This window comes from Oryctolagus cuniculus, chromosome 6, assembly GCF_051225735.1.
Source record: "Oryctolagus cuniculus isolate XC-2025 breed Fujian yellow rabbit chromosome 6, ASM5122573v1, whole genome shotgun sequence".
Taxonomy (NCBI): Eukaryota; Metazoa; Chordata; class Mammalia; order Lagomorpha; family Leporidae; genus Oryctolagus; species Oryctolagus cuniculus.
The window spans coordinates 13446507-13471223 of NC_142872.1; the positions used below are offsets into that span (position 1 = coordinate 13446507).

Here is a 24717-nt window from a genome sequence, read left to right on the forward strand (position 1 = left end):
TTTTTTTTGTCATGACGAAACGTTTTGAACAAACTAAATATCCCAAGATGGGATAATGAGTAAATAATGAAGCTGGATGCGTATGATAAAATCTTATGAGAACTGTCAGTTACGTGATATGAAATTCAAACTGTTCCTCGAACATAGAATAACTTTGGATTTTCTAGAGAAATAGAACATAAGAGCAGAGAAAACTATGGCAGAACACGTTTATGGTAATCTTCACTCAAGGTGGAATTACTAGTGGCTTTTCTTTGTTTTATACTTTTCAGTACTTTTAAGTTCTCCACAGTAAACACAATTCATGTTTATCAAGAGGGAAAGTAATGTATTTCATTTAAGCCAAAGTTAAAAAGAACATCTGTGTAAGACATTAATCAAAGACATCTGACTCTAAGATGAGCTACCTTGCAAACTAGCTGACTCGGGTCACAGCTTCTCCTTCAGGACCCCCGAGTGTTCGTCATTGGTATGCACAGATCACAGCGTGGTGGATGGGGTGAGGAAACATCGGGGATGCGTGTAAGTTATCCTTAAAATAAAACTGGAACATGGAGTGCCGGTCTCGGTCTCAAAAAATAATCAAGTCAGCACTGTATTAAAATAGATTTAATCATATTTGTGGCAAAGAAAACTGCTTCTCATGCATATAACCATATCCACTTTGGCTTCGTAAATGTTCCCAGTGGCAGTAAATTGTGGTATGGTCAACAAGCGATGGCCCCTTCTCGAGTTTGACAACCCCAAGGCCAAAAAACAATGTGCAGTGTGGCTTCCATGCGACTCATGGCAGCTCGTAGAGTCGTTCATTGACCCTCTATGAGATCTTGTTTTCGTCCTCGTCTGTAGAGGAAGAAACAGAAGGAAGTGTAGCAGGAGCAGGAGACTTGATTGCAACTCAGATGGTCCGACTTCAAGGCCAGGTTCTGTTCTGCGGCCCTCCCATGCTTCCCTGTGTAGATAATTTGCACAGAAAACAGCAAGGAGAGCATTTGAAATGTGCAACGCTGTTCAGTGGGAATCATTAGAAGGTCTCTGTTTTCTTTGTGGGTCATACTGCAAGTCTCCATCAACAATGTTCTAAACGCATTCAGCAGTAGTGAGCACAGAACTTCACCAAGGATGACTTTATTTTGCTTAAACCGTCAGAGAAGTGGAGAACAGCATTTCCAAAGGCCAGAAGAATTTGATCAGGGCTAATCTTCGTAATTCCTTTCTGGTACAAAAATGGAATTTTCCTCTCAAGTCATCCGAATAATCATTCCGTGTCCCCGATTCCTTGTGCTTGTGTGCAGCTTCTTGAGGAATTCCAGCCTCAGCGGAAAGGCTGCCAGCACTTTGGGTAGAGCTGCCCCAGGACGACAGGGCAGTAGACAGTCGGGCTCACGCTTGCTTTCTCTCCGCAAACGAACGCCACGTGTCTGCGCCTGTCTCCTTATTCGGCTCTCACAGTGGGTTTCTCATAACTCTGGAGCTGTGAGAGAGAACAAAAGAAATCACTTTTTTAGGGGGCACTGGCAGGGGCATAGTGCAGCTCCCTTGGCTGGAGTGGAGGAAGATACGGAAATTGCTGACCTGTTGGAAGACCGTATCAGGCATTTGCTTCATGCTGGTATCAGCCCTGCAGATGGTATTTCAGGCTGAGGTGTGTTGGTAACGATTGCAAATACAGCCTGGAGGGAGGGGTCCTCCTGGCCCCAGGAGAGCAGCCCACCACCCTGGGGCAGGACGGGGAAGCCCCTCGGAGCAGCGGAGCCTGCCCGGCACCTTCTGCACGGACGCTCCTGCAGCAGATCACCTGCTGAGAGGCTGGACTTGGAGCCGCGACAAGGCTAATATTTTCAGAAGGAAGACTGTTATTGAAGGGGTTCCTAATGGATTCAGCACATGCCTGTTTTTCTGCACCAGGCGGGCACTTGAGCAGATTCTGGTTTGTTTCCTCAGTCAACAGCTCTGAGAAGAGGAGCACGGAGGAAAACACCTCCCTGGGTGTATTTTAGCTGCCCTTTGCCCTGCCTATAGATTCTTTCAGAATGGGCTCCACGGCACTCCCAATTTGTGTCCTTTTTCCTGTAAAAATTGCCTTTAAAGACCGCGGTACCGCAGGGTCGCTAGCAGTTTTTAGTGACCTCCTGCAGTGACAGATCTTTGCGTGATGGGAATTGATTTTCCCCATCTTGACACGCAGCGTCTCAGAGGGTGCAATTATTTCATTGCCTGATTGTACCCTGCAGAACCAGCCACACGGAGCAGGAAGGTGAGCGCCTCGGGGAGACTCTGGACCAAGCAGGGGTGTCTTGGCAAAGCCTGTTTTACTGTCCCAGTGGAGGAATGTCACGGCAGAGTCCTCTCCATTCCAGGCTGCTACCTGTGTCTCCGGGGCTGCTTTATTCCAGAATGAAGGTTCGGATGCTGTCAGCCTGGCTCTCCCAGCGAAGCTTCCCACCCTGAGCAGCTCGGGGCATCAGTCCCAGCGCGGACCCAGTGGGCTCCGTGTGACTTTCAGCATCAGGCCTGTGATCCCCTTCATTTCCGATGTGTTCACGTGACTTTTGGTCAAGGACGTCGTGTGCAGAAATGACTCGTGTTGTAGTGCTGAGCATTTGCCAAAAGCACCTTTGGCTGCACTGTGTGCGTTCCGCCTTGATGCAGATTCTTTAAAGCACCTTCGAAGGAAGAGGCGTAGTGGTTGGCAAAAGGTCATGAGCAGCAGCTGGCGTGCTTCCATGGGCCGTGCTGTTGCTTTTTTTCCACGGTTTACTCTCAGAGGAAGAAAGATGCCCTGATTTTTTGTTTCCCTCTGAAGGGGCAGAACTAAATAAGCAGTGTGATAGTGCTGTGATCATGGATGAAAGCAAAACAGAAAGATGTTTGAATCGCATGAGCACCCTCTGCTCTGTGAGTGCTGCTCTTGGAAAAGCATAACCAACGTGAGCTCAGCAACCCGCAGAAGGACAGGCGGTTGGCTGTGAGTTCCTTTCCCCAGGGGCACACGGGCAGTGTGTCCTTCAGTGAGTCAGGGCTCCAGGGGGATGAGCAGTTGCGGGATCCATGCTCGGAAGACACCAAACAAGAGTCATGAAGAGTGTTGGTTCCCAACTCAGGCTGTCTGGGTTTTAGTCCTGGCTCTACCATTTATACCAGCTCGGTGGCCTTGGATACATCCATTTTAACAAAGAAGAAAATGGCCAGTGCTGTGGCATAGTAGGCTAAGCCTCTACCTGCGGCACTAGCATCCCGTATGGGCACTGGTTCCTGTCCTGGCTGCTCCTCTTCCGATCCAGCTCTTTGCTTCTGGCCTGGGAAAGAAAGCAGTGGAAGATGGCCCAAGTGCTTGGGCCCCTGAACCCACATGGAGATCCAGAGGAAGCTCCTGGGTCCTGACTTGGGATAGGCCCAGCTCCGGCTGTTGCGGCCATTTGGGGAGTGAACCAGCAGATGGAAGACCTTTCTCTCTGTCTCTCCCCTCTCTCTGTAGCTCTGCCTCTCAAATGAATAAATATTTTTTTTAAAAAGGAAAGAAATGGAATTTTCCCTTGCTCAGTTTCCTCATCTGGAAAATGGAAGCCACAGAGGCTTCCTCAGACTGAGTGAGGAAACAGCATTGGTGGTCGGCACTGGGTAAGTGCTGGCTGCTGTGACTGTTGAGTCCCTTGCATTGTTTGCTTTTGTTGCTACCATTATTATTTACTTTTTTTCACCATAAGAAAAAGTTTTCCAAAGAATTATGTAGGCCTTAACCTACTTAATTCTTAGTGTACTTTCCCCCCATATTTTACCATCTATGGATTCAACGTTTATCTTTCAATAAATGCCATTATGAAATTGTTGCCCATCCTTTTTTTTAGCATTTTTATTTTTTAAAATTTATTTATTTATATTTTTTTTGACAGGCAGAGTGGACAGTGAGAGAGACAGAGAGAAAGGTCTTCCTTTTGCCATTGGTTCACCCTCCAATGGCCACCGCGGCCGGCGCACTGCGCTGATCCAAAGGCAGGAGCCAGGTGCTTATCCTGGTCTCCCATGGGGTACAGGGCCCAAGCACCTGGGCCATCCTCCATTGCACTCCCTGGCCACAGCAGAGAGCTGGCCTGGAAGAGGGGCAACCGGGACAGAATCCGGTGCCCCGACCAGGACTAGAACCCGGTGTGCCGGCGCCGCAAGGCGGAGGATTAGCCTAGTGAGCCGCGGTGCCGGCTTTTTTAGCATTTTAACATATCAGAAACGGGAATCAATCTTACAATTGATGGTATATTACATTTGGTGATCTGTGTTCATAAACAATGCTGACTCCTTCAGAACTTACGATTGTACCTTAAACTACAGTGATCGTAACGATACCAGAAATAAAACTGTGACATGCTTTTTTAATTAACTTTTTCATTAGACTTTGTCCAGCAAAGCTCATAAATTATGTGTGTTAATTGTTCCTTTAAACAACTATTGTTGGTTTTAGGAACACATAAAATGTAACCTTAAAACAGGTTGCAAAAGATCAAAAAAATCCCCAGAAAAGAAAAGTAGTACATTAAGGAACTTTGCAGTCGGTAGATGAAAGCTGAATGGGTAGATGATGGAATGTGAGTTGGAGACGCGTTCTGTGAAGCGGAGAAGGCCTTCTACTCCATGGGCTGTACTGGATGTTGCTGAAAGCAGTGTTTACAGGGAAATGAGTGTCTGAAGTTACAGTCCTCCTTAACAATGCGTCTCTGTAGACACATGTGTGTGTGTGTGAGAAAGAGAGGGAGGGAGGGAGGGAGGGAGGGAGGGAGGGAGGGAGGGAGGGAGGGAAGGAGGACTCTAAAGGGCTAAGAAGGAAGGGGCCACCATTGCAAGTATCTCCAGTCATTAATGAAGACTCTTTAGTTGCAGGAAACAGCCATTCTGTCCTCCTCGCAAGGTATTTGTCAGCCAAGCCACTGTTAAGCTGTGCGACTCCATGGCACAGGCATGTTCTCCGTGGATTCTGGACATCTATGGCTGTCTCAGGAATCCTAGATGTTGGTCTTCTAATCAAGACTAGGTGCATAGCCAGCCAATCCCTGTGGGTAGGACTTCTCTGGTCAGTAGGATAGGAAAGATTTGGGTTTTCATAAAGTATCTCAGGGGACAGGCCAACTACAAATCTCTTTGTTCAAGTAAATTGTCCTTCGCAGGGCACAGAAGTGAACTTGAGGTCCTGGCGAGCCCTTGAGCTCCGGCAACTCCTGGCTCACACGGGCCTCACATGTCTTGTTCTCCCAGGTTGCTCAGCCCCTGCAAAGACCAGGGCCCAAGGCTTTCCTTGGATTTTCACAACAAGAACATTCCTGCTCTTAAGAAATGCTGGGTCCCATTGCCTACCACCCCCCTACCACCAAAGGTCCAAAGGCTGAGTTTTAGTAAAAGCCATTTTTGTTTTGTACAGGAGAGAGAGACATATCTACTGTAATATTTAGTTGCTTCTGAAAGATAGGAAAATTTGCATGGCAAGAAGGTACAGGTAAAATACTTCTGAGTCTTGTGAACTCCCCTGAGCTCTGCTTACTAGCAAAAGAAGTTTCTAGAGTATCGGGCTAGAATACGCAGTTGTCTGCTCAGTTTTCTGATTTATAAAGTAAGGGGCTGTTTGCATTGGATGACTTCCTGAAACCTCTCCAGCTCTGCAGCTTTAGGAGTTCATGACTTAAGATCATAGAGCAAACCAAGTCACCGCAAGCGTGGAAACGACCCACGGAAGAGAATCTGCCGTGCAGATGGTGCCATTGTTCTCCACAGAGGCTCAGCACCCTGGCCCCGTGCAGGCACGGCCGATCTGAGCCATTGGCTCCAAACCAGTTGGTTTTGTCTTGTGTCCTCGGACACCTCCACTCATCCAGATTTTTAAGGAGTTCAGATCACATCATGCAACCATCTGTTCCCATAAAGTAATCCAGTTATTTTTCCTCTGCCTAATTAGGAAAAATAAAGGAAACGGTTTTACTTCATGCACTGTGAAAAATCCACCTGCTGTGGCCCCAGACACCAGCTCCAACTTTCTGAGAAGCGTGTCTGTGTTTGCTCAGCCAGCTCTGAACTCAGCTCCAGGCCCTGCCCCGCCTGTTCCTCTAGTGCCCTTTGAGGAGTTCACCTTCCGCCAGCCTGTCTGCTTGTGCAGCCAACACCCGCCCTGTTTCCCGGGTGCATTCTTGGTAGACTGTAGACATGGATTACATTTTTTCTCTCCTTGCTCTTTAAGGGTCTTACTCATCTGGAAGAAAAGCGTGGTGCAAATGTGCAGTCCGCCCATGATGTCTCGGATGCCTTCATAAACAGTGTCCTGTGTCCCGGCATCAGGGGGAAACTTGAAAGGAGCTGGCTGTTTTCATCCAACATTCCTTTGGCAGAGTAGTTGGCATGTTCAGAAGATGAAGGCAAATTTAATCCAGAAAAGTATAAAAGTTCATGACCAGTCCGAGCAAATAACTGGGAAAGAAATCCTTTAAAAGGCTAAGAAGAAAGAAGTTCAAGGCTATTTCAAACACATGATCATCTTTTTAAATGTCACATTCCACCCACTAAACTTCATGCTGTTGTTTTTACCACTCTCATATTTTTTTTTAACTTTTATTTAATTCTTCTATTTTAAAACAGTGAAATCCCATCCCCCTGCTTTCTGCAAAGGCCAAGCATAACAGGAAAATGCCACAAAACACTCAGTGGATGGAATAAAAACAGATTATGACAAACATACTGCTGTATGACTTTGCTCTCAAACGGTTTATGTTCAGAGCTTTTGGTGCCCTCGCTTTAACATGGAAGAACAGAAAACGTCACCTCTAAAGCCCCACCAACAGTTGGTCGGAACAATCACGAGGGTCCTGGTTTCATTGCAGTGTGGTTGTCCTGACAAGCTGAGATGCTGCCTCTTGTTGTAAGCTTGTTGACTGCGGGATGTAAGGGTTCAGGAGGGCATGTTTTCAGAATTATCCTTGAAACTAGAAGCTAGTCATCCCAGTAGCCCAAGGTTGTGTGATAAAACTTGTCGCTCCCCCATTCGCGGAGGAACGACACAGGACCCTGCGTTGTTCTTTCGTCTGCTCGGCCCTTCCTGGGTTTGCTGCTGGTCCTTCCCGGGTTGGCTGCCGACCCCTCCACCTCCGTGGAGGGGTGGCTCCCCCTGCCACTTTCCTCACTTCCGCGGGGGAGCAGCACACCGCCGGCCGGCTCTCTTGGGGGCTGCACAGGTGTTCCTTCAGATGTTCCCTGGTGCATGTTGTCTCTCTCCTCCTTTTATAGTCCTCTTCCACCAATCCCAACTCTGCTACCCACACGCCAAGTACGCTGCTCTCCTCCAATCAGGAGCAGGATCAGCTCCTGCAGCTCATCAGTCAAGTTGGTGAGAGACAGCTGCGTAGAAGTTGTTTGGTCCTTTCTCAGCGCCATATTGTGGGAGAGCAGATGCATAGAATAAGTCTTAATTCCAGTAACTTAGTCTAGTCCGAGTTGCTCCCCACAAAAACTCTTGAAGCCTACATGCTGTGTAACATGGTAGCTGAAACGTGGCCTTGGGAGCCTTTGAATTCAAATACCTGGGTTCTGGTTCCCACTTGGGCTCGGTCTAGCTGCGTGGCTTTGAGGAAGAGATATTCAAACTTGGTGCGAATCTGCTTTCCCATCTGTAGGATCGCTAAGTAAAACATGGGTGTTTCCAAGGTAACTGCTCTGAACATCCCACGGGGTCCCTCGGTGGTTTCCGTTAGAGAGCCCCGCGTCTTCAATTCCTTCCGAAGGGGACGTTTCTCTCCGTCTGGGAAGCATGGTTTTAGCCCAGCTCCACAAGCTGCAGCGTTGTTTCCCTCTGTGTCTACGTAAGGTCTGACTTCCCTGAGAGATACTCTGTTAATTCAGCTGTCTCTCTGTTTGTAGGAAAAGATTCTGCTCTGGCTCCTCCAGTTTATGCAAGAGCAGGGCATCTCACTGGACGAAGTGGACCAGGACGGCAACAGTGCTGTTCACGTGGCCTCGCAGCACGGCTTCCTGGGCTGCATACAGGTACACAGCCCTGCTGCTTTGCAGAAAGGAGCGTATCAGACACTAAAACCAAAAATGGAGGTTTTGTTCACTAGGAGAATGTCTGGAATCGGTCACCTTTTGTATGACAGCAGACAGTGAGGATCTGTGTTGACCTCTTTGTATTTCCAGCAATCCACACAAATACTGCCATAAATACCCCTAAGAGTTGCTGCTTGCATGCCCAGGGCTGTTGAAAGGACTTGCCATGCCCTGTCAACGCAGCTCTAACGCTCTGACACTGAGGGCCGCACACATTAAGGACCTCCTGTTCTCAAGATGGCAAGGAAACCACGGCCACAGTGATAGCCCCTATCTCTCCAGTGACCCTCGTCCAGCAACTCTCCAGTGACCCTCGTCCCTGCCCGTGGCAGCAGCCTCTCCTTCCCAGGCATATGAGAAATGGGTTGGTGTCTGCACAGTGGTTCAGCTTGGATGTGGGACGCCCACCTCCCATGATGGGGTCCCAGCTGACTTCTCACCCAGCTTCCTGCTGCTGCTCACCAGGGTGGGCAGCACTCATGGCTCTAGTACTTGGGTCCTCAACATCCAAGGGGGAGACCCAGCTTGAATTCCCAGCATCAGCCTGGGCCGGGCCAGGCCAGGCATTGCAGACACTTGGAAAGTGAGCCAGTGGACGGAAGCTTTCTCTCTCTTGCTCAGTATCTGTCTGATTCTCTCTGTGCCTCTCCACCTCTCAGGTTGAAAAATAAGGTGCCAAAAAAAATTAATGAAAAAAGAAAAGAGCAGGACAGATTTTTCAGGACTGGGTTAGAAGACTCCTTCATAGTGGGGAGCTGTCGACTGGCAAGGGAGTGCTGTGGCTTCCCTCTTTCTCTAGAGTAGGCGTGAGCCCCATAAATGCATTCAGAACCCCAGAACTGGGGGAGATGCCTTGGATCCTGATCCTCTTGTGCCTTGGACAGGTGAGGCAGGGCCATGATTGACTCTTCCACCCAGTGGCAGCAAGTGGCCTCATCGTCCAGCCTCCCACACAGGGTGACGTCCCACCTGTGCAGAAGGGACAGAGGCTGCTACCCCTCCTCAAGCCCCTGAGGGGGCACTGCAAGGGCACAAGGTCCCTGCAGGGGAGGGAGACAGCATCTCATCCCCTAGCTGAGTGCAGAGCTGCCTGACGCTGGGCCAGCCCCGTGCCCCCTTCAGACAGCCCATGGCAGGGGTCCCCAGGGCTTCCCAGAAGCCTGGTGGTGTGAGTGCCGAAACCAGATAGACCTCTCTTGGTCTTGCAGATGTTGACAGCCCTCAGTGACGGAGTTCATGCAGAGGAAAGAGAGGAGGGGGAGGGAACTGTGGGGAGAGGAAAGGCTATGCGTTGCAGTCAGAGTCATAGTTGTGTGGATTTGGCCTGGCATTCTACTTACTGACATAAATCGTGACCGACAGAGCCAGACCATCCTCGCCATTCAAAACAGCCCAACTTGTGTGGATGGCGAGAGGGAACATTGACCATACAGGGTTGACATCTGTTTTGAAGAAAATACATTTGCTTCAAGTTCATACTGTTAAACAGATGTTACACGCATTGCCCCATAACTTCATTACTTGGTGTTAATTAAAAGGACAAATTAAAAATACTTGCCCATGACATATAATACATTTCCCACCTCTGGGGAAGGTGCACTCTGGCTTACAGATGCGTTGTTTCCTTTGCTGTGTGCTCCTATGTTAGTAGGTGTTCATGGAGGCCCACTGCGTGCAGGTAGACTGTCTCCAGAACAGAAAATACAAAGCAGTGAGACCCGGTCGCCCAGGAAGGCAGGGGGGAAATGACGGGAGTCCGAGTATGCAGGGTGAAGCTGTAGATGGACAAGACCAGGGATGAGCTGAAGCCGGCACAGGGGTTGCCACAGAAAACTCCCACGAAATCGCCCTTTGGAGTGCTGGCTTGATAGGAAGGATCCAAGTATCTGAAAGGTTTCTCATCATTACTGGCAAAACATGCATCTGCTAATTTAAGGCACCACGTTCAAAACAGTGATAAAGAAATTGGAGAGTTAGAAGGGGCAGAAATTCAGGTTCTTCCTAGGATCTGCAGAACGATGAAAGGCATAGCGTTGTCTTTTTGTGGAGGGAAGGTAGCTGAGTAAACGCTGATAACTGTACTTTCCCACTTCAGAAGGTACTGCAGTGTCTGTCTCGGCTGTTCATCAGCTGCTTAATGGCCGAAAGCCAGAGGAGCCGGCTATCCCTAATTCTGTTTAAGATTTGAGTTTCTTTTCTCTGTAACGTGTGAGCAGAGGGGCTCCGCCCTTTCAGCACGGTCATCCCTCCACACACAGGATGCTCTTGGCACAGTTCCAGGGGTGTGGAAGCTTGGGTAATCCTGGAAGAGGGTCCGTGTGCCGGTGTGAGAGTAAGAAGAGACAAAAAGAGGCTGAGAGGGAGGGAGGGGCCCAGGAGGTGAGGAGGGGACTGAGTCAAGGAAACAGTGGGGAGAAACCTGAGCCAGGGGGTGCCGCAGTGCCCATCTCTGGAGAGCCCTGTGACCGCCCCGGGAGGCAGCGTGGCAGACTGACCTTTCATGGCAAGGGACCCTAAGCCAAGAGGGAAATCCGAGTCTAACAATTTAATGCTACGGTTTTGTTTGTGGGAAAAAATAGTTACCTGACACCCACATCATCGGGGCGGTTTCGTGGGAGGACCCTGTCCTTTTGTAGAGGAGGTGACAAGTTGACACCGGGCCCCCTTCTACAGCGTCTGCTCAGCCCAGGGACACACCGCAGCCATGGCAGGTGGGGGCAGCGTGGGCACCTCCCTGCCTGCCTGCTCTCTGCTCTGCTGCTTCTCCGCAGTTCTTTTTATCCTGGACCAGGTGGGCTCAGCAGCACCTCAGCAGGTGTCGCTCTAGAACAGGTTCCCAGAGCCACGCAGATGGGGACAGGTGCACACCACTCCACTGTCCCCTCCCTCCTGGCGTGCGCAACTTCATGGATGGTCGTTTTGGAGCCCAGCCGTGGAGAGAGACAAAGCCCCTCCCACAAACACTGCACCTGCTCATCTCACCAACGACAGGCCACTGCGGATGCTACACCCACCTCCCCGACCTGGTCCTCCCCTCTGTCCACTATAGGTGGGGCTTCCTACTGTGGGATGGGTACTGCTCCGTTTCACAGCCCCGAAGAGAAGGACCTAGGTTCCACTGCTGGTGCCCAGCACCCTGCCTCAGGTAACAGGTGCTGGAACAACAGGAGAAGTTGTGTTCCGCATTCTGTTACAGTCATTAGACATCAGGGTTGACAGGGAGTCCGGATGCAATGACTGACGCGTCTCTGCCTTTGCTGACAGACCCTGGTGGAATACGGAGCAAACGTCACCATGCAGAACCATGCGGGGGAGAAGCCATCCCAGAGCGCCGAGCGGCATGGCCACACCCTGTGCTCCCGGTACCTGGTGGTGGTCGAGACCTGCATGTCACTGGCCTCACAAGTGGTGAAGCTGACCAAGCAGCTCAAGGAGTAAGTGGCCTGTGGGTTCCCGGGCGACTGTCTGGCTCGTCCTTGGCTTGCTAAGCCAGGGGTTCAGCCACATGCAAGGGTGAGCGCACTTGGCTCCTGTTACTAAGGGAATTCCGGCATTCGCCTCAGCTTCTTTTCTTCCTCCATCTCAAGTCCACACGGGCAGTGTCCTTGCAGAGATGGCGTCTCTGCAGGGGCAAAATGGTGTTTAGCCAGCCGTGGCGTGGGCAGAGCGAGCTCCCTAGACTGAAGTTCACACTGTCACAGATGACAGCACATCCCTAGGTCTGTCCCCATCTCTGGCGCAGGTACGCACCAGGATGCTGACAGCACATTCAGGTGCCGTCTGTCCTTAATATCCCAGGAAACCAGCAAGAGCGCAGGAGAGACAAGGAGGGTCTCAGGCTTCTCAAAAAGAGAGATGTGTGCTTGGGAAGCTACAGGTGAATCACTTGGGAGCCGTCCCTCGCACGTTTACTGTCAAAGTTAAATAGCGGATTCGTGAGTCTTCAGGACAGAAAGACGCGGAGTTCGGTCAGCAGGAAGTCACTTAAAACACTGTGACTCGTTGAAGCTGGCTCTTTCCTTGGGAAGATGGTTAAACAGGTGTACCCTGAACATCTCAGTGTGAGGGAAGCATTCTGGGGATTGCTCTGATCTGCTTTAAAGGGGTGGGGAGCAGATGAGGACCCATCAGGTAGGTCTCCAGCAAGTTGAAGAACCAAGGAGGGACCACGAGATGTCACAGTGACCAAAGCACAGTCACCATGCTGGAGACAGTTCCCTGAAAGTCCAAGTCAGTAGGCAAGATGGTGTTGACAGATGGCAGGGAAAACTTTAAACATTAAATTTCAGAGAGAAACTATCTAGTCTTTTAAGTTACAGAAATATGCACACAAATGGTTTTCAAAAAGTTTATGGGAAAACACATGTTGTTAAGAAACCGCATGTACTTCAAAAATTTTTGCACCAAAATAAACATTTTAATTCCATTTCGCATGAAGCTTTTGAAGTACCCTGGATATGTTTGTATATATGTGTGTATATGCATGGACACACACATGTGTGTACACATGTGTATTGCTGAATACTATGTATTAAGAAAAAGGCCTAGAGCGGGTGTAAGGTCTTAATTGATTGTATGTATAAGTCATACCACGTATGACAAGGCTTTGACTCTCTGTCCCTCTCTCAACTTGGGGAAGCCTCCCGTATTGCTCTTGACTTAAAGGTACATATCTCTGTCCCTCAACTCCTTCCCCTGCCAGTACCTAGAATGAGCTCTTTAATGAGTTTAGACTTTTGCTAGAAAATAAGGTTAGAAAATTTTTAAGTAAAGGTTTGTCTCCAAGTATCCTCTGCAAGTAACAGAACTTCCCCAGGAAATTCCCAGGACAGGTGAGCTTCCCCAGGACAGGTGAGCCAGGTGAGCTTGAAGGTCTCAGTGGAATTAAAGGGAAAATGCAAACAATCAGTAACTCGGTCTCCTTCCACAGTGAACGTACTTGTGCATATGTCATTGGATGTGGGTAGGTATTTCCAAAAGTAAGTTGCCAGGAAATAAGTTACTGGAACAAAAGGTATCTATATTTAAATGTGAATAAACATTGCCTGATACCTTAACAAAAATGCTCTCCAGGAGTCCACTGGCTCTATAGTGTATTGACCTAGCGGTGAAGGGGAACTTTACAATGATCCGATACTATATATTTCTAAGCATTCATACTCAGAGAAAAAATCAGAAAACTTTTCCCCCATCTTGGCAACATAGAATCTGCAAAGCTTCAGGCTACAGCAGCTGTTTCATTGGCTAACTGTTCAAGCATGGGGTCTTGGCCACTCTCTGGTGATGATCCTGGGATAAAATACGCACAGTCGCGGATGGATAACAGTGTTTCTGTTGCCTCCAGACTGGAATGCTATAAAGCATTGCAGTTAGGCCAGTGACACAGTATAATACGGGAAGTTACGTTGTCAACTTTCCTCTTCTATTAACTTGTGCCTCAGTGAGGCTAGCGAAACTGGAAATCCGTGGGGGAATCCACTGCTGAGTACCACAGTGCACTTCTGTACAGGTCCCGGCACTAATAACACTAACACGTCCAGGAGGAGGGGAGGCAAACACTGGCCCTTCCAGTCCCAGACTCTGGGTGCAGACCTTCTTGGGTACCTTTTCCAGCCTCTGCCACCTCTTTACAGTTAGGAGACATAGTTACCATTTAGCGAGGGCAAGCATCGGCCTCATCAGCAAGCGTGGATGTCGGAGGCTGAGTTCTGCTCTCCTCCCCGCTCCCCACAACATGTGCATTGGCGTCCTAACCACCAGCACCTCCGAATGTGGCCTCGTTTAGAAATGGGGCCACAAGGTGGGGCCTGTTCCACAGAGCCTGGTGTCCTTACAAAAGGAGAAAATGGCGACACCAAGACAGACACATGTGCAGGGGGAGCATGATGAACACACACTGGCCGCAGGTGTGGTGATGTGTCTGTGGCCCTGGAGCACCACGGGTTGGCAGACAGCTGCCGGAGCCTGTCCCGTGCCTCTCCAACAGCCCTCAGTAGGAACCACCTGGCCAGCGCCTTAACCTTGGACGTCTTGGCCTCCGGAGCTGTGATGAGATGACGCTGGCCTTGTGGTACTTTGTCGTGGCAGCCCTGGAGCACTAACACAGTAGACCCCTGCTCCTGCCTTTCCTCTCTGGACAAGGCTGGTTAGTGTTTTCTGAGGGTTCTTTGGACCTAGAAAGGTGACTCAGTCACCCCAGTGTTCCCACATTCTTATTTTGACAATGTCGTAATTTAAGATTCCTAATAAACCCTTTTAAGCTGGACTATAATCTTTCTTTGTTTTACCTTTGCTAAGTATTTTTTTTTCCTCAAGAACTCAGCATGCAGCACCAACAAGCAATGTGGCAAAGTAGATGCCCGGTATCTTTTCAGTTGTTATTATCTCATTAAACCAGGGCCTGAGGTCTATAGACTGTGGCCCGAATCCAGTTTGCCCCCTGTTTTTGTAAATAAAGCTTTATTGAAACACAGCCACGCAGTCATTTATGTGTTGTGTAGGGCTGGTATCGTGCTATAAAGGCAGATGGAACCCATATGGCTCGAAGCCTAAAATATTTACTCTCTAGCCTCTAAGGAAAAGCTTGCTTGCTTTAGACAGTTAAGTTTTCATAGGTGAGTCTGGCAGGGTCAGTGAGATAAAATGAGATCATAGGCGTCGTTCTTAGGGATGAAAGGTTAGGACTAAACATGACTGCTTCCAAGAAAAACAAAGAGAGTGCTTGGGACTAGGGAGGGTGTCAGCCGAGTCTGATCTGCAGAGTGAGACTCAGGCAGGCAGTGGTCGTTGAGTAGCAACACCAGTGAACACAACCAGGAGAACGTTAGAATTCCCCCAGCCAGTACCTGAGATCCAGCATCATTTTAACAACCCTGATCATGTATTTAGTTCTGTGTCCCAGCTTATGAGACCTGCTACCCCTTTTGATGCTCATTTTCTTTAGTTTTCTAGTGCTGGGGCTGGCACTGTGACGTAGTGAGTAAAGCTGCTGCCTGCAGTGCGGCCATCCCATATGGGCACCAATTTGAGTCCCAGCTGCTCCACTTCCAATCCAGCTCCCTGTTAGTGTGCCTGGGAGAGTAGTGGAGGATGGCCAGAGTCCCTGGGCCCCTGCACCCAGGTGGGAGACTCAGAAGAAGCTCCAGGATCCTGGCTTCAGGTCGGCCCAGCTCGGCCATTTGGGGAGTGACCCAGTGGATGGAAGCCCGCTCTCTCTCTCTCTCTCTCCGCCTCTGCCTCTCAGTAACTCTGCCTTTCAAATAAATAATAAACATTTTAAAAAATATTTTACTTAGTTACTTATCACAAAATCAGTGGCTAAAGACAGCGAAAGTGTGTCATGGTTCTGTAGGTGGGGAGGCCAGGAGGGGCCTCTCCCGACTAAAGTGAAGCTGTTCACAGGCAGGCTGCGCTCCTTTCTGGAGGTTCTTCTGTCGGCAGAATCGGTTCCTGCAACTGCAGCGCGGGGGTCGAGCCCTGAGAGACCGCTGTGGCCTGTGGCTGTGGTCCCCTTCTTCCATCTTCTGTGCAGCGAATGCAGGTTGAGTCCTTCTCACCTCTGATCCCTCTTCCTGCTGTCCTTCCTCCTCCTCCACTGGTAAAGACGGAGGTGACCAGATTGCAGAGTAACCTCCGATGAGCCACCCTGACTCGCCATGGCCGGGTAAGGTGAGCTTGTCCCACCTTCCTGAGGCCCGAGTGTGCAGGGACATCTCTGGGGACACCGCACTTGTAGTACAGAGCTCAGTAAAAACAAAGTAAGTTTGATTGACTTATTTCAACATCAGCAGTGGTAGCTGAGTAGCCTGTGGGACCAAAAGCGTTTCAGGTTTTTCAGGTTTTGGATTTTGGAATGCAGGGCATTTCAGAAAGCTCCTGAGGGCTGGCCTTGTGGAGCGGAGCATGGAGCTGCCGCCTGCAATGCTGGCGTCCCATATTGGCACCAGCTGCGTTCCAGCTGTGCCACTTCCAATTCAGCTCAGCAGAGGATGGCCCAGGTGTGTGGGCTCCTGCACCCATGCAGGAGACCCAGAAGAAACTCCTGACTCCTGGCTTCTGACCAGCCAAGCTGTGGCTGTTGTGGCCATTTGGGGAGTGAACCAGAAGATGGAAGACCAACCTCTCGCTCGCTCTCCCTCTCTGTAATTCTGCCTTTCAAATAAATAAATCTTTTTTTTTTTAAGTTTTTTTTTATTTGACAGGTAGAGTTTCAGAGAGAAAGAGACAGAGAGAAAGGTCTTCCTTTTTCCTTTGGTTCACCCCCCAAATGGCCGCTACAGCTGGCGTGCTGCGCCGATTTGGAGCCAGGAGCCAGGTGCTTCCTCCTGGTCTCCCATGCGGTGCAGGGCCCAAGCACCTGGGCCATCCTCCACTGCCCTCCCGGGCCACAGCAGAGAGCTGGCCTGGAAGAGGAGCAACCGGGACTAGAACCCGGAGCCCATATGGGATTCCGGCACCACAGGCGGAGGACTAGCCAAGTGAGCCACGGCGCCGGCCCCTCAAATAAATAAATCTTTTTAAAAAATGTTAAAGTTCATGGAAGAATGGAATTACAAGTTTATTTTGGTGCAAAAAAAGATTGTGAAATCCTTTGTCTTTTATTTTGGATACACATTTTCCAATAGTTTATTGAATATCAGTAGTACCTGGACAAACTTTACTGGATGATTATCCCAAATCTGAAAAATCCAAAATGTTCTGAGGATTTTACCATTAAGGATACTTATCCTATAATGAGTGTCTTCTAAATTGATTTTACTTTCTACAACTTATGACTTTTAAATTTAAAAGATATTCTAGGGGCTGGTGCTGTGGCGCAGTGGGTTAAAGCCCTGGTCTGAAGTGCCGGCATCCCATATGGGTGGCGGTTCGAGTTCTGGCTGCTCCTCTTCCGATCCAGCTCTCTGCTAAGGCCTGGGAAAGCAGTAGAAGATGACCCAAGTCCTTGGGCCCCTGCACCCGCGTGGGAGACCTGGAAGAAGCTCCTGGCTTCGGATCACCACAGCTCTAGCTATTGTGGCCATCTGGGGAGTGAACCAGCAGATGGAAGATCTCTCTCTTTCTCTGCCTCTCTCTGTAACTCTGTCTTTAAAATAAATAAAAATAAATCTTTAAAAAAATAAAAAAGACATTCTGATGCACGTGCTGTTATATACCGAGGAAACAGAATATTGCCTCCATAGAAAAAAATTATCATTGTTTTTACCCAGAATGGAAATAGTTTGCTTGTTTCATTGTTTAGTTGAGTTTCTTTTATGATAAGTAAATTAATATAATTATAGTAAAAATTTAAACAACTTAATATTTTCTTCTAGTGTTTCTTTTGAAATCATATGTATATATATTGAAACAGAGAGCAAATATAGTATCATTTTAATAGCTCTCATTATAGCAGTAATTTATTTACTCAGTCTTATTAATGAGCATTTTAGATTACTTGGAGTTTTTCACTAACCTCAACAATAAGTACACGTTTGAGTACTTTTGATTTAAGATTTATGTATTTGTTTGAAAAAGAGAGAGTTCTTCCATCCGCTGGTTTACTCCCCAGATGGCTGCAATGACCAGCAGTGGGCCAGGCTGACGCCAGGAGCCAGGAGCTTCATCAGGGTCTCTCATGTGAGTGACAGGGGCCCACACCCTTGAGCCATCTTTCACTGCTTTCTCAGGTCATTAGCAGGAAGCTGGATCAGAAGTGGAGCAGCAAAACTGATCTTCTGTATATAAAGAGAATCGAAAATGAATCATGATGTGAATGGAAGGGGAGAGGGAGTGGGAAAAGGGAGGGTTGCGGGTGGGAGGGACGTTATGGGGAGGAAGCCATTGTAATCCATAAGCTGTACTTTGGAAATTTATATTCATTAAATAAAAGTTAAAAAAAAATAAAAAATAAAAAAGAAGTGGAGCAGCAAGGACTCGAACCGGCACCCATATGGTTACTGCTATGCCACAAAGCATAGGAAGATTTCTAAACTGTAAGGATGATGACCAAGCACACTTTCAAGGCCGTTGAATTGACTGCAGCTTGCTGCGGATTATCCTGGCAGGCTGTAGACCTGCTCACCTGCTCACTGGGGCAGAGGCGGCCGGCAGAGGCTTACCACCTTGGTTGTTTCCACAGACAGACGGTGGAGCGCGTCACCCTCCAGACCCAGCTCCAGCAGCTTCTGGAAGCCCAGAAGACAGAGGGCAAGTCACTCCCCTCCTCGCCCAGGTAATGCCCGGCACGCTGTGGTTTAGAAAAATCTTAGAGCCGTCTTCTGGACTTCCTTTACTGTCCTCTGAGACAACAGAGAACATTTTATTCCATAAAGAGGAATAGAAATGAGTTGCCACAGTGAAAAAGGCAGTGGACTGGGAGTGCAGAGACCCGGGCTGACCTCTGAGCCTACTGTTGGCTGTTCCATGACTCTTAAAAGGGACCTCTCATCGCTTCATCTATAAAGTGAAAATAAGAAAGGATAGGCTGATAAAGTTGTTGAAAATGGGACCGAGGAAGCTTACGCAAAGTTGACGTGTAAGCAGTAAACCCACAGACATGTTTAGTGGTCACCATGGTCCCTGCACGTGGTGTGAGGCACGCTGTGCTGTGGTGATGGTTGTCGCGCTGGGGTATCTGCACACTACTTTTACAGAGACAGTAAGTGATTATTGTTAATTCCATCCTTACTGGTTTCAAATGAGGAGTAGCAGTGAAGGCCTTGGGAGTGCCTTGTGGTGGGGTCGTTGCAGTCGCAGCAGGAAACCGTCTCTTACTTCCTTCCTCTTCTTCACAGCTCGCCATCCTCACCGGCTTCCAAAACAGCACAGTGGAAGGCCCCAGACACAGATGAGGAGTCCGCGGCCAGGACCAAGCCGGGGATCCAAGAAGGGATTCAGGTGCTCGGCAGCCTGTCCGCGGCCAGCCGCGCCAGGGCCAAAGCCAAAGACGAAGATTCTGATAAAATCCTGCGTCAGTTACTGGGGAAAGAAATCTCAGAAAATGTCTGCACCCAAGAGAAGCTGTCCTTGGAATTCCAGGATGCTCAGACTTCTAGAAATCCAAAGAAGATCCCGGCGGAGAAGAGGGAGCTGAAGTTGGCCAGGCTGAGACAGCTGATGCAGAGGTCTCTGAGTGAGTCCGACACAGACCCCACCAACCCTGAGGACCCCAAAAGCACCCCAGTGAGGAAGTCCGACAGGCCCAGGCCACAGCCCATCGTGGAGAGCGTGGAAGGCGCGGAGGGCACCGAGAGCTTGCACCTGATGATAAAGAAACACAGCTTGGCCTCGGGACGCAGGTTTCCTTTTGGTATCAAGGCCTCCAGATCCCTGGATGGCCACAGCCCTTCTCCCACCTCAGAGAGCTGCGAAGCGGACCTGGAATCCCAGTACCCAGGCCCCGGGAGCGCTCCTCCAAGCCAGGCCCCTGGAGACCCCACTCAGCCCAGCCCCGACAGCCCTGCAGCCCAGAAAGTGGCCACCAGTCCCAAGAGCGCCCTCAAGTCTCCATCTTCCAAGCGCCGGACATCTCAGAACTTGAAACTCAGAGTGACTTTTGAGGAGCCCGTGGTGCAGATGGAGCAAACAAGCCCTGACCCAAGTGGGGAGAGAGACAAAGACAGGGGCAGGACCCTCCCTCGGACCTCCCCGGGGAGCGAGTCCGGGGATCAGCTGAAAAGGCCTTTTGGGACCTTCCGGTCCATCATGGAGACACTAAGTGGCAACCAGAACAACAGTAATAACTACCAGGTGGCCAGCCAGCTGAAGACCTCAACCTTGCCCTTAACCTCGCTCGGAAGGAAGACGACAGATGCCAAGGGAAGCCCTGTGAGCTCTGCCGGCAAAGGAAAGAACAAGGCAGTGAGTGTCGGAGGGGAATCCCCTCCCTTCCCCCTTTGATGCTGATTGTGTCATCCCCAACACTGCAGATTGGGGGGGGGTGCCACCATGAAGGAACATCCCCCACCCCCAAACTCCCCAAGGGTGTATGGAACATCAAATTCATAGGTCTCTTTCAAGACATGGCACGTTGGCGTGCACACCCTTTGCTCTTCCTTTGGAAAACTCTGGAAGAGAGCAGAGGTAACTGAATCACAGATGATTTATCTCTGGCCCTAAATTTCCCATAAGTAGCTTGATCCCTGGGGGTCGGGGCTCCTAGACTGGGAGGCACTTCTTCAAGGTGAAACCACTCACGTGCAGAGTCAGGTCTTTCCTTGGCACAGATTCTGCCCCCAGGAGGAGTTTGTTCTCTTCGTGGGACTACATGGTTTATTCTCAAGGGCAACAAAAAAGCGCATAAATAGAAACTCCCTTGTTAAAGACCTTTAAGTAATCAACTTTGGAACACACCACAGGGACCTCAACATTGGCATTTTACAGCTCAGACCCCTAAGTGTTTGTTAGAGGCCACAGGAGTGAGGAGTGCATGCCAGGACGTGGGGGAAGGCAGAGTGTGCCATGAGCTACATTTTGCAATTGCTTTTATTGGGAGACCACGCTGTAGAGGCCAAGACTTACATCCTGTGAGCATCTTTTTAAGCAGTGTTTCCTGCATGCCCTGTGCTTGCCACATGGAGGAACAGTGTAGCAGTCCTAGGGAGCAGATGACTCAGGCCATCCACCCAGCAATTCAGATGAACCACCAGGGCAGTGTCACAATCTTCATAATTTAGAATTTGCTGTCACGTGAAAGTATTGTTACAGAGAGAGCTAAGAACTGTCCAGTCGTTTTCCACCATATCCAAATCAAGTTTTAGTTAGTGTCTCTCGAATTAATTGGATAGCGAAATTATCAATTTGCCCTTGCTGTAAAAGACTATAGCATGTATTTTTTTTTCAGCTAGAAAAAGCACACTTGTGCCCCAAGACACCATACCTTTGAGGTTAAATAGATCCACCCTAAATCACTCGAATAAAACTTTCCAAGTGACTCAGTGGGTTCTGTCGCCCGGCAGTGGTAGAAGAATCATCTCCGCTGTGCTGTACGCTCCCTGCAGTGTGTGCTAAGTGGCTGCGCTCTCGTCTGTCTCGTGCATGTTCCATTTCTGTTGGGCCTGCGCATGTGCCGTCTGTTGCATGTTCTCAGATGATCTTTAATTGCACCTCTCTAGGGGCTGTTCGGCAGCTGCGTCAGTCTGTCCTCTAACACGCTGACCGAAGAGCACCTGCCTGGCTGTGCACGGTATGTGGTGCGGGAGGTGCCGTGTGCAGTGCTGTCACTGTGCTTTTGCTGTGAGTTGCATGAGCTGGTCCATGATGGACCTGGAGCACCTTTCGGCTGGGGAGGACACCCAGGAGAAGGAAAACGGTGCCGGTTGCCCCAGTAGCAGCAGGCGCAGGCTGGTGGCCAGGTCTTAGAGAAAGAGCTAGCTAGCTCTCTGTCGGCGGAATCGGCTCAGTTCTCAAGCTTGCCGTGTCTCCTGATTGCCTTTGGCTCTCAGACTTTGTGTTTTAGTGGAGTCAAGTACCAAGTAAGTATTGAAATTCAATTTCCTGCCCTGCGTGGAGTGAGTCACTCTCTGATCGGAATCAGAACTTTGAAACCGAGCTGGAGTTGTGTTTCAGTGCTGATTATAGCCTGGAAGTGCCTTCCGTCACCGTTCTGCTGATCTCAGGGGAAGCGGGGCCTTGACATTCTGAAATTGCCCGAGCTTGCTGTTAAGAGCCACAGTTTCAGCCCGTGAGCCGGCCTGGAAAGCGCTCACCAGTCACAGACTGGTCAGAGAGGAGGTTTGCAGTGCGTGGACTGAGCCCCTGAGGGCGAGAGGTCAGGTCCTCCATGATCAACAGGCACCTCCTTGGGCAAAGTCCTGTGGCAGCACTTGCAGCCCTGCTGTGCAGGTGCACAACTTCCCAGCAGGCAGGAAAGGGAGGAGGAGGAAGGAGCAGCTCTAGGGAGTTCACACAGCCACAGTCTCTGATTTTAGCTCTGAAACCCCCAGGCCCATCTGAAAGCAAGACTGATTTTTCAAAGATTTATTTTGTTTATTTGAAAGGCTGAGTTAGAGAAGGGGAGAGACAGAGATCTCACAGCTGTTGATTCACTCCCAAAATGGCCGCAACAACTACAGCTGATCCAGATGCCAGACGGAAGCCAGGAGCTTCATCAGGGTCTCCCACGTGGGTTCTGGGTCCTAAGCGCTTGAGCCAGCTTCTGCTGTTTTCCAAGGCTCATTAGCAGGGGGCTGGGTTGGAAGTGGAGCAGCCGAGACTTGAAGTAGCCCCCAGATGAGATAGTGGTGTTGCAGGCGGCAGCTTAATCCACTATAACATAGCACTAGCCCCCAAGACTGACATTTTTGGATCATCTAAATTAACTTAAAAGAATCCTGACATGCCATGTAGCACTCTTTCAGACCCACCAGCGCAAGCGAGCGAATTCCAGGTTCAGAATACCAAAGCATAAGAAAATCATCTCCCTCTGTGCTGCCTTTCTGTCAGATTCATCTGTGCTAGGTCTCTATTGAAGTTGGAGGGAAATCAAGTCTCAGTCTTTTTGAGGGGGTGTCCCTAGGGATCTCATTAATTCAGTAGCTGAAGGCAGAGCCTTGGAACTCCAGCGTTCCCTGGTACCTAATGGTCGGTGTGGGTCAGGCTCACATGTTGCCTGCACGGATGCTAGCCTCACTGGGTCAGGAGAGCTTGGCCAGTGCTGACAGCCCAAGGCTTGGAATGGGAAGGACATAGGAGAAAAATACCCATTCCCCTGCAGACATTGGAATGAGCCCACTGTTGTCTTACCCAACCAGGGTTCCCCAACCCCACGCTTTTTTCTGCCCCATCCTAAGATGGATGCGTGTTGTGGCGCCAGGCAGATTTTGCTCTTGTTCATAAGCAGCCATCACCAGCAACCCCCTGGGGCAGAGAAGCGCAAAGACCCAAGATGTGGCAAAGGCCCCGGGTGGGAAGGAGGAAACCTCTCATTTCTGCAAGGCCCCCGCAGCCACTGGGAACCAGACAGTGAGTATCCCAGCAGATTCTCCCACCAGAAATGGTTCATCGTATGCTTACAAGCCAGGAAGCAACACTGAGCAATAGGATTATAAAAACCCAAGCAGCCGGTGCCGCAGCTCACTAGGCTAATCCTCCGCCTTGCGGCGCTGGTGCTTGCATCCCGGTCGGGGTGCAGGATTCTGTCCTGGTTGCCCCTCTTCCAGGCCAGCTCTCTGCTGTGGCCCGGGAGTGCAGTGGAGGATGGCCCAAGTGCTTGGGAGACCAGGAGAAGCACCTGGCTCCTGCCATCGGATCAGCGCAGTGCGCCAGCCGCAGCGCGCCAGCCACGGCGGCCATTGGAGGGTGAACCAACGGCAAAGGAAGACCTTTCTCTCTGTCTCTCTCTCTCACTGTCCATTCTGCCTGTCAAAAAAAAAAAAAAAAGTTAAAAAAAATAAAAATAAAAACCCAAGCACAGAACAAGGTGGCGGGGCTGCTCAGACACGACGTGTGCTAACTCTTGCCCACTCAACTCAAGAGTAGCCATCCAAAGACCCACTTTCCAAGCGCTCAGATTCAACAGCTTCATGTAGTCACAGAGGTCAGCAGCAAGCACTTAGAAACCCCCAAAGTTAAAAATACTCAGTGTGTTTAGCTAAACCCCCGCCCCCTGCCCCCTACTGCTTTGTGAGTCAGCCTGTTCTCTATCACGGTTTTGGTTTGGCCTGAGTTTGCGTAGAAAGTGGGAACCCTGCTTCCTGCATGGCGGAGAGCACAGGGTTCTCTGGTGGCCTCATAGCCGCACAAAGGCCAGGGGACCTGGCCTGCTTCACTCCAGGGATGAAGCAGGGTGCTTCTCTCTGGGCAACGTGACGATGCCTCCCAGAAATTACGGCTGAAGGGGGTGTGGGCATGAGAAGCACCCGGTTGACTCTGATACCTACTGCGTTCTGCCCATGAACCCTACCATGAGAAAGAAAGGAGCCAAGTTTTCATCTCTCAGCGGTGGGACAAGTCTTGGGCCGCGAAGTTCCTTGAAGGCCAAATGCCTCTGTGAAGATGGCCAGGAAACTGATGGCAGTCGCTGTGTGTTGGAGTTGCCCAGCACAATGGACTCCCCTCCCCCCCCCCCCAGTTCAGAGATCCCCTGTAGTCGCATTTTAGGTCCGGAGAAACTTGTGTTTTCCCTGATAAAGAAAGAAAAGGGACAATGAGTATGATGTTTTAAAGAAGATCAGCTCTGTGTGAGGGGGGCCTGTTGGCTGCTTATTTTTTCTAAATTGCTCACAGCTTGATAGCAAGAAATCTGAATTTTCTTGCAGTGCTCTTTAAGATTAGATTCTACCCTGTTTCTTTGAACAGCTTTCCTAGTGGGTGGCAGCTGCAGAAGATGACGTGGTGTGGAACAGGCAGAGTTATCTTTATATTTTCTTACCAAGAACCCATTGGTTTCAAATCATTACAACTCCAAGGGAATGCTTGCAATTACTAATCGTAAAATGCCAGCAGAACACCCATTTCCCAGAGTTTAAGGGTGTCTGGGATCTGTCTGTGCATTGATTCTGGTACTGACAGGCGGAGGGCTTCACCAGTACCCTTGACCCTGGCCACACTGGCACTGTTGCCTGAAGGATTAGCATTGGGCAGCCCTTATCCCAGAACCAGCATTAGAGGAGGCTCCTTATAACAAACATTAAGCAATAAACACCATTAGTGTGGCTTTTACTG

The 24717-nt window shown here is 49.7% G+C and overlaps 1 protein-coding gene across 9 annotated transcripts in view; it reads left to right on the forward strand.

The window, feature by feature from the left end:
* SNCAIP (synuclein alpha interacting protein) overlaps positions 1-24717 on the forward strand; it is a 167794-nt gene that overhangs the window by 136330 nt on the left and 6747 nt on the right. For 5 of the 9 annotated variants that reach the window (XM_051844129.3, XM_051844130.3, XM_051844127.3 and 2 more), the window contains exons 7-11: positions 7888-8013; positions 11338-11507; positions 18194-18286; positions 18849-19914; positions 21168-21238. In XM_051844129.3, the coding sequence (XP_051700089.3) occupies positions 7888-8013; positions 11338-11507; positions 18194-18286; positions 18849-19914; positions 21168-21238 (1526 nt within the window). The remainder of the gene's footprint in view (positions 1-7887; positions 8014-11337; positions 11508-18193; positions 18287-18848; positions 19915-21167; positions 21239-24717) is intronic. The other 4 variants (XM_070076039.2, XM_070076038.2, XM_051844137.3 and 1 more) reach the window with 2 other exon arrangements.